We start from the raw sequence: 10,302 nt of genomic DNA on the forward strand, positions 1-10,302 counted from the left end.
CTAAACCACAAGTTATCTAGACATAGCTAAGATAATGGACCCATGCATATTCAAGACGCGATGTGTTTCATGAAATCTGTTAAAGGCATTGTGATCTATCTCAAACTGTTGAAGAAAATGATTCACGCGCTCGTTTTGTACTTTTTATGTTTTGTTCCTCTGATCGGTGAGTAATAAATATTTTACGTCTCTGCAGGGTTGCTCTTTTCACCATTTAGAATATTGACATATTTACGTCTTGCGTCGTGCATCTCTATGAGTGTTTGGTGTCGAGACAGATGAGATGTCAGCGATGGAGGGAGATTCCTTCACTCTCCGTACTGGTCTTACAGAAATACAGAGAGATGATGAGCTCGAGTGGAGGTTTGGATCGAGCAGAACTCGTTTAACCAGAATAGCGGCGGGAAACATTACTACATACAATGACGAGAAATTTAGAGACAGACTGCAGCTCGAAAGACAGACTGGAGATCTCACCGTCACAAACATCACTAATGAACACACTGGCGTTTATCAACTGAGCATCGTTATCAGGAATAAGAAGTCAACCAAGCGATTCGCCGTCACTGTTTATGGTGAGATGAAGTTGTAGGTGTTGTAAACAATTGAAAATCTTTCTAGTTTTGTTTGTTTCCCCTTTGTTTCCCAGCTCCTGTGTCTATTCCTGTAATCTTCAGTGATGCTTCACAATGTGCTTTATCGGCTGAAAGATCATCGAGGATCTTCCTGTGTTCAGTGTTGAATGTGAGTGATGTGACTCTCTCCTGGTACAAAGGAAACAGTTTATTGTCCAGCATCGGTGTGTCTGATCTCAGCATCAGTCTCTCTCTACCTCTGGAGGTGGAATATCAGGATAAAAACACCTACAGCTGTGTAGTGAACAATCCTGTCAGCACCCAGACCACACATCTGGACATCGATCAACTCTGTCAAATACATTCAGGTAGTCTAAATCCAGTTTTGTGCATTTTTGTGAAAGAGTTTTTATAATGCATTTTCTTCAGTGCTTGATTTAGTGTCTCTCCTCAGACTGCAACTTTTGTTTTGACTCTCCTGAAGCTGTGATCCGACTGGTCGTCTCTGCTTTGATAAGTGTAGCTGCTGTGGCCGCTGTTGTTCTTCTGGTTAATGACATCAGAAGATTCGGAAGAACACAGACAATGAAACGGTGATATACTTGATATTGCATTGCAATAGTAAACATTTTGTTTCTTTCTCTTTCTGCCTCAACATTTTTTATATTTCTTTCATTATTTATTTTAGTGTTATAGTCTTTTGCAAACATTGTGCCATTTAGGTTTGTTAAAAAAAAAATAGGTAAAGAGCAAATAGGCCACTTCTAGTGGTACGACATGTACCATGTAACACCCTGTCTAATCTTTCTTTATGCCTCTGGCAATTATAAAAAATTCCAATCCATCCACAATGGTAGCACTCCAGAAAGCATCCACTCTTGCTGTTCACTCTGACTTCTTACAGTAGTCTCAGTTTTGTCAGTTAATTTGGCTTTATTGTGTATTTGCACACAAATCAAACACTGCATGAACTGACTAATGAACTGAATTTGGAAGCAAACAATTGGGTTTGGGGGAATAATCAGTATTTATGAAGGCCACTTCTAATGGTAAGACATGTAAAACATCCTCTTTCAAACTTACAATCCATCCACAATGGTAGCACTCCACTCTTGCTGTTCACTCTGACTTCTTACAGTAGTCTCAGTTTTGTCTGTTCATTTGGCTTTGTGTATTTGCACACAAATCAAACACTGCATGAACTGAACTAATGAACTGATGCAAACAATTGAGTTTTAGAGGAATAGTCAGTATTTATGCAATTATTAATGGCACAGAACAGAAGAGACACTTTGCACCTATAAGACCAATCACAAATCCCCATGCGAACAGCCTAAAGATTAAACTAATAAGAACCATTTCAATCAACATTGTAAAGACAGAAATGTATAAATCATTTTTAGATTATTCATCATATAATCAGTTGTGGGACTAGTCTGTCATAAATTGCATTCCATTCATTTCTGAACTTTCTACCGTCCGTTACTGGAAATGAAATGGTTGATATGTCCCAATCTCAATAAAGTTTACACGCTTTCAGTCTGTGAACTAAATCTCGCTCTCGCTGTCTGTGGAAGTTTGGCCAGGACCAGTTCCAGAAGAAATCACTGAGGCATTTTTGTCCCGTCCATTGCTTTGGTTATCAGTGTCAATCTCTGATATTTCTAGAATGAATCCAGCATAAATGTTGATGCAATTCCCGAAACGTTGCAGCATGTATGAGTCCGAAAAATGATAGTTTCATACAAATTCAGAATGGATTATAGCCTAGAAAGCACGCAAAGCGCACTCCCATTATTATCACTAAAAGCATGACTCATCTTAGTTCATTAAGATTTCACAAAGTTCCGTTATAATCAATGAAACTCTCTAAACTACACAATGAACCTATTATTTAGGCTACATCACGTCTGCACTTATGAGATGATTCACAAGCGTGCAAAACTCCGGTGCTTTCAACGTTAAGTGAATTCTGAATACTCTTAACGTTTCTGATTGGCCACTGCGTTGAAGAGATCAACAGATATGTCTGTGATTGGCTACATTGCTCAATGCCGCAAAAACACATTGGACAGTTCGCCAGATCTTTAATTGCTTTTGCTTTCATTTGAGGGTATTTAGTGCCATCTAGTACCCCCGTACATCCGGGCCTGGGCTTGGCTAACTGCTCCAATTGCAGCGGGACTGACATTTGCGGGGCAATACCCCCCTAATGTCGCCCATGCTGATGAGTGTGTAAAGTAAGCTAATACATCAACCAAACCTTGCTTATCTGTTTATAGCAAATACAGCTCATGTTCATTTACACAGCGTAACTGTTTATATTGTTACTGTGGTTATGTATGTACTGTAATGGATGGATTCATGCTGATCCTGAGGTTGATTTAATTGATCTTCACTGAAACCTGTTATAAAAATACAGAAAGAGACACAGCAACAAAAATATAGTTTTAATTTTGCAGTATGCAGGCCTTGCATGCATTCACACACATAAAGAAAACACATTCTTTCAACAGTGAAAAAAACTCACAGGTACAGCATAAAAACTGAACTGATCAATATCTTACCCCACTGGAGTTCCTTGCTTAGATAATTTTGTGATCTGGAAGCAAACAGATTTAAATCTATTGTAAATCCTGAACTTCACTAAGACAGGCAGAAAGATATGTAATTACTGAAAACACAACAATAGCATTTGTTTTCTTTTAGCAGTATTGCTCTTTTTGGAGTCAGAGCTATCTTGATAGCTAAACTTATTTTTCATTAAACTTTTAAGCTTCCTTCAAGGTTAGTTGTAAAACCTTCCCCAGGACGTGTAAAACGGCAAAATTCAAAACTAGTCATATTTCTTTAGTATTTATATGTTTGCTCTTCAGTCTAAAGTAGAGCATCACAAGATCAGCACTGTATTTAATATTTCTGTATTAATGTTGTTTCTTTGTGTTGGTGTTTATTATCTGAATGGACAAACTTCATACAAGTACATCATATGCATTATACAAACACCAACAAAAATACTGCTGAGATCAAACACGGATCATATTTGCAGTAGCTATGTTAATATAGTAATCAGATTGGTAATCAGATTTCACTCATGTTTTTTCATGTTATAAGAACTGTGGGTGATACTTACCCTTGCAGCGATAGTAAATCACAAGAGCCACAAGCACTGGCACTAACACTACACAAACACATATCAGTGCTATATAACCTGGGTGAAGACCTGATACTGTAATGATAAAGAGAGACAGTCGTTAGTGTGAATGTGTCTGATCTACAGTATAACACTATAGGAACATCAGCTATATAACCTGAGTGAACATCTGATACTGTAATGATAAAGAAAGACAGTCATTAGTGTGAATGTATCTGAGTAACTCACCTTTGACAGTAACACTGATGGCCCTCTGTAGGGTGTATGCACTGTTGCTCATGTGTAGATCATAAACTCCAGAGTCTGTGGTTCTGGAGTCACTGATGGTGAGATCGCCTGCCTCACGATTGAGCTTCAATCTGCCTTTAAATTTCCCATCAGCACTATCATATAATAAGAACTGATTTGTCCTTTTACTAATTTTAGCCATGAGATGATCTTCAAACTTCCACAATATCAGATCATATTCCCGTATTTCAAGAACACCAGAGAGTAGAGTGATAGATTCTCCTGTCATAACTAATACGTTCTTCATGCCACCAGTCAGCACCAAACACATACAGAGAACAGGAAATATATTACTTATATTATCAACAAGGTCTGTGTCAATTAGGCAAATACATAAACACTTGATTGCAACAGTGCATAAACACACTGTAATAGCCAAATATATAAAGTATTGTACATAAGCAAACTGAAAATAAAAATAAAAATCATGCGCATAGTTCCAAATAGTTTTGGCCATTACAGATTATAAATACAAACAAAATATAACAGTAGCACAGTTGTGATGACAGTGTTTGGATCACACTCTATGTAGAATGAGCATATAAAAACTATTAATAACTACAGACAAAACTCAAGGCTTTGGTTCATTTTTACTATTTAAAGGGGTCATGATGTTGCTAAAAAGAACATTATTTTGTGTATTTGGTGTAATGAAATGTGTTTATGCGGTTTGGTGTGCTCTGATTGGCCAGCTATCCAGTGCGTTGTGATTGGCCGAATAACTCGTGTGACGGAAATGTTACACCCATACCATACTGTGATGCCCTGTCCAGCCAGAGCGACAAGACAATAACATTAAAAACCATTATAAACGAAGCATTTGTTGCATCCAGTGGGGACATAATTTCGGATTATAATGACTTATACTGTCTTTTTACACGTTGCATCATGCTGTGCAAAATTAAAACCATGTCTGCATTTGTGATCGGAGAAATGACAAACAACAAGCGCTACTCTACACTGCTCAAAACTCACGTTTGAATCATCAGTGGCAAATCCTTTAAATATTTAAACGTACTTACAGTCTGTGAGTCAGAACTGCTAGCATTGTAGTTTACTCTACCAGGATCAGGAAACAGTCCTCCATAAAATGACAGTTTCATTTGAATGTTTTTGAAGGTAAGATCTCCGGTCTGATTATTCAGATGAATGATGAATGTTACTCAGTCGCCAGCGCTGTTTAATCCATTAACTTGCACAAGACCATCGCCGGTTCCAAAGTTTGTTTGTTTACATTTACTAAACGATTTTAACATTACAGATTTAATTAAAAATGACAAACGACATGTCATTCGAAAGCTCAGAGTTTCAGGGTTCGACATTTACGACCCTATTCTCATAGCGATAACTTCATTTTAATTCGTACCTGGATTTGCCATCACTTCACGGAACACTGAAACGGGAAATTCTTAAACGTTTTAGTCCAGTGACAATGACTGATGACTTCAAGCATGCTAACACTAGTGTAGTTTTCATGGCAATATTACAAAAAAACAAAATAAATTCGATTTTTTTAGTTCAAACAGTGGTAATTTAGGAAGAATATCGACATCTCTGCTTTATGTACATAATATTTCTTCGGAGTAAATTATAATTCTTTCCACATTTTAAATAAATGATGCACTCCGATGTGTATTTCAGTATTAAATCGCTATATTATCAAGTTTGATTGAGTCTTATGTACAGAATGACCCCACCCCCAGTGTTCTTTCTGCAGAGCTGATTGGTCATTCATTCAAAATATTCTAACAGCGCCACCGGCTGTTGTGACGTCCAAATATGCCGGACCCATAATATTTACTGCACACAGGAAGCCAATTTAAAGCTAATACAGTTCAGATGGATGCAAAATGCAGCCAATGTATAGATAATTACAGAGATTACACACAGATTGTTTGTATCGGGGTTTCAGCCATATGTATATTTCCAAGCATAGCCATTTTGTAGTTAAAATAAAACCTGCATTTAGATATCTTAATTTTTGCTTTGTCTAATATATGCACCACTAACGTAACAAAAACAACTGAACAAAAACGATTGTTTTCTCACAGGTTTCCAAATGCTTATCCTCCCTTTTTTTATTGGCTATAAAAACAAAGAGTTCCCTCAAACTCACTTTATTGGTTTAGTCAATGGTGCTGTGTCCGGTCAATCAAACAAATGTAACAATATTTTCAAGGCACCATAGAGTCACATGGGGAAATCAATCTTTGAATGACTTAAGCAGGGATCACAATATGATTTTGACAACAATTTTGTCAGTGAAGACAAATTTTCAGATTGATATTGTTGTTGGGCAACATCAATATTGCTGATTACTTATTTTGACATATGCATTAATTGTTGTATATTGTTGGGTGCACAGTGCTATTTGAACAATATAGCACAGGCATAAATCTGAAAAAACCGAAAACCAGCAGAATAAGGATGTGGAAGATTGCATAAAATCAGGCAGAGTAAGTTTTGTCTCATATTAATGATATTTTTTAAATGTACCTTCTATAAGAGAAAAAAGCTAACATTAATCTCATTTTTAATGGAAACCCCTTGAGATTTTACTATTAAATTTGTCAGACTTGTGGCTTTCACAAATCATTGGGTTTTCAGTTGCTCTGGCACAGTTTTGTATAGTTATTCCTATATATATATTATTCATAATTAATGGATCTATACATTCCAAAACATTTAGACTTCTTTTACTCTTTTTTCTATAACACTATAATGAATTCTGACTTCTGAACAGTAAACTCATAACTATCATCTCTTTAAAGAGACCACAGTTATGCATGTAGTCTAAATGGTTGATAAACTGCAACCTTTTTAGTTTGTGTAGGTCATGTTTGGGTTTGAGCTCAGTTAGAGGGGTGACTGTTAACAGGTTAACACAGCAATGAGGGTGCCTTGATCTCCAAACCACCGTATCACATCATCTCTCTGTATTTTAGTAACACCAGTGTGTAGAGTGACAGAATCTCCCTCCATCACTGATACTGACTCCACAACATCTGTCTCAACAACAAACACATGAGGAGAACAAACAGGAGCAGTTTAAAACAGAGATTGCAAGCAATTTTCAAAAAATATAGTAGGGTGTGAAAGCCTGAGATTACATTGAAAATTCTTGATCTAAAATATTTTAGCATTTAAAAAATGCAAAACATTCCAACATTTTTATATAAAAATTCTGTTACCAGGTTATGTGATGTCAATACAAATATTTGGAATGAGAAAAAAAGCATGACTTTGGATACCACTGTATTTAAAATGGTGCCACCAATAATTTACTGTATAGATAATGTTATAAAGAAAGAAAGAAAAAGATCAATCCATCAGTCAATTAATTAATGGCTGCTTATCATGTTCTATTGGCTCTTACTCTGACCCTCGTTAATTAAATATTAAATCAGAATTTCTACACTAAGTCTAATTGTCAGTATAAAGTTCCCTGAACTCAAAATCAGTCATCAGGAAAAGATAACACAACACACCTTATGTTTTCAATTGGTAATTGGATTTTTTTTTATTGTTTGAAATTTACAAAAAACAAAGGCAGTACAATTCCACTTAATTTAACTGAATGTTCATTATTAATGATTTTTATCTTTCTGAATTTTCAGGGACTTCCTTATAATATAATAATTATCATCATTATAGTTTACATTATTACAACAAACAAATGAGTCAATATTATGAAAAAGACTATATGTCTAGATCTATACTATTAATAATTGTGATACTGTATAGTGATGTGTATATGCTTTCCCAAGGATTTTTCCCTCGTCCTATTTTAATTAGGCATAATACATTCATGGTTAAAAACAAACAAACAAAATTAATTAATTAAAAAATGTAACATTAAAAATACATAAATGCATGAAATATAGTAAATTAATAAAGAGAATAGTAATTTAATAAAAAAAAAAATGTTTTAATTTTTGTGAAAATGATCTGATTTGGTCATTGATTGGCTTTTTTTAAATTTTTTTTATTAAATTTACATAAAAATAATATAACACCTCACACACTTAACTTCTTTGTCAGTTGCTGATATGTTTTTATTTATTTAGCTTTTTTTGAATTTACAACAAAATATAAATAGATTACTCTTCAAGGTAAAACTTGGGTTACTCACCATGAACAGTAACACTGAAATTCTTGGATATTAGATGTCCACCCCCGATGTCTAGTATATAAATTCCTTCATGTTGAGATGTGATGTTTTTGATGGTGAGAGATCCAGTTTTATGGTCAAGCTCCAGTCTGCCTTCGAAAGCAACCCTTGTTGGGTTGTTGTTTTTAATTTCATATTTGTTGTTTTTAACTTCAGCTATGATGACATTATCTTCACGCATCCACTCTATTATATCATCGCTCTGTAGTTCAGAAACAGTAGTGTGTAAAGTGACTGAATCTCCCTTCATCACTGATACTGACATTGACACTTCAGCAGCACCAAACACACCTGAAGAACAAAGAGAAACAGGTGTTGCAAAGAGCGAGATTAAATTTACGCAGTAATGTTGAGTCAAAAGATGTGCCATAAGTGTTAATATCTATGACATTAAATTCTCAAACAAGTTAAAGTAAGTGACAGACTGCGAGAATTGTGTGCACAAGTCAAAAAAAAAAAAAAAAAAAATATATATATATATCACGTCACTTAATAAATTGTATTACTTAATGATATACTTATATGACATGGATTACTTAATGATGTCTTTCCTACTATTCTGGACTTTGAATGTGTAAGCTGCATGACTGTCTGTAGAGGGACAGAAAGCTCTCAGATTTCATCAAAAATATCTTAATTTATGTTCCAAAGATGAATGAAAGCCTTACAGGAGTGGAATGTCATGAGGGTGAGTAATTAACAAGTGATTTGTTTTTTGTTTTGTTTGTTTTTTTGGAGGGGGGAGGGGGGAGGGGGGGGTGAACTAACCAGGATCCAACAGGATATCATATGATTCACTTGAATCTAGCCAAAAACTATGATAGTTGGCAGTACTAGTAACACAGGTGAAGAAAGAGCTTTTTACTCATACAAGGAATTTGTTATGGTGACAGAGGCTTCCACAGCACAAACAGAATGACAGTAAAAAGACAAGACACAGATAATAAACATAGAATAAGTAAATAGGAAATATTTAATAATAATTTTTTGAAAGAACACAAAACACAAAATATACAATATATGGTATTTGTGTGTACAGGAGTGTTATGTACAAATGCAAGGAAATGTAATTAAGAAGCATGGTGTGATAAATAAATGCATGTATAATGTTGTTGCTTTTTTGTGAACAAAGATGTTGTATTAAAATTATTTACTTGATCACTTGATTATGTATTTTGCGTCTTTCAAATACAAACTACTGTCTCTTAAAGTATCTAATTACAAATTACATTTAATTTTTATTGTTCAGAAAAATACAAAGTACAAAATAGGATAGGCTACGTATTTAGTAATTAAATACGTATTTCAAATACATTTAATGAAAATACTGCCCATCTCTGAGTACCACAGTAATTCAAACCCACTCCACCTACTGTTACAACATCATTCAGTAAAGCACTTCAAAGCAAAAGCGATAATTACGAGTTTGAAAATGGTGGTTTATCTCAAGGGCGTGTTTACTATTTCCGGTTGATTGAAGCAATAAACAGGATTATCACGCCTAACAATAACACTTTAATTCACATTGATAACAGCTTTATGAATAAATATGTGCTCTGTCTATATCCCGGATTGACGGCGGGGATATTCTATTAATGCGTTTGTGGTGTTGTCAGTTTTAATGTAAAATAGTGATGCGCAGAATATTAAAGGCCGTCAGCGCCCTCTAGTCTTCACTACTAAACACACACGTGCACAAGTTAATTAACCCAAAACATACGTTGTCATGTGTCATTCACAGTGCGACTCATCACAACATCTATTTATAGATAAGTAAATATCGTTTAAAATGTTATGAAACACTGGAGATATAAAATAATAATAGCAAATGCGTATTATCTGTTTCCAGTTCATTGCCTACTGAAACCGAAAGTGCTGAATTTATTAAAATAAAACTGACTCACCGTCCACGAATAATAAAACCCACAAAATTAGAGAATGGTTCCACATTTTAATGCCGCTTCTGACCGCATCCAAACTGAATGACGGCAGTGGTAGAGACAAACCTACCAAGTCACGTGACTTCTGCGAATAAGTACATACTACTGTCTGACGTTCAATTTCAAAGTGTCTCAAAGGTCAAAAAGTCAATTATCTTCATAAACATATATATA

The 10,302-nt window shown here is 35.0% G+C and overlaps 1 protein-coding gene across 1 annotated transcript; it reads left to right on the forward strand.

The window, feature by feature from the left end:
* Positions 1 to 220: 220 nt before the first annotated feature.
* LOC107667486 (uncharacterized) lies at positions 221 to 1,172 on the forward strand. Its single transcript, XM_016459159.1, has 4 exons — positions 221 to 575; positions 650 to 744; positions 841 to 943; positions 1,030 to 1,172. Exons 1-4 carry the CDS (start codon positions 284 to 286, stop codon positions 1,170 to 1,172), a joined length of 633 nt encoding a protein of 210 aa, XP_016314645.1. The 5' UTR covers positions 221 to 283.
* Positions 1,173 to 10,302: the final 9,130 nt, after the last annotated feature.

Source organism: Sinocyclocheilus anshuiensis, unplaced genomic scaffold, assembly GCF_001515605.1.
Source record: "Sinocyclocheilus anshuiensis isolate Anshui unplaced genomic scaffold, SAMN03320099.WGS_v1.1 scaffold1779, whole genome shotgun sequence".
NCBI classification, from domain to species: domain Eukaryota; kingdom Metazoa; phylum Chordata; class Actinopteri; order Cypriniformes; family Cyprinidae; genus Sinocyclocheilus; species Sinocyclocheilus anshuiensis.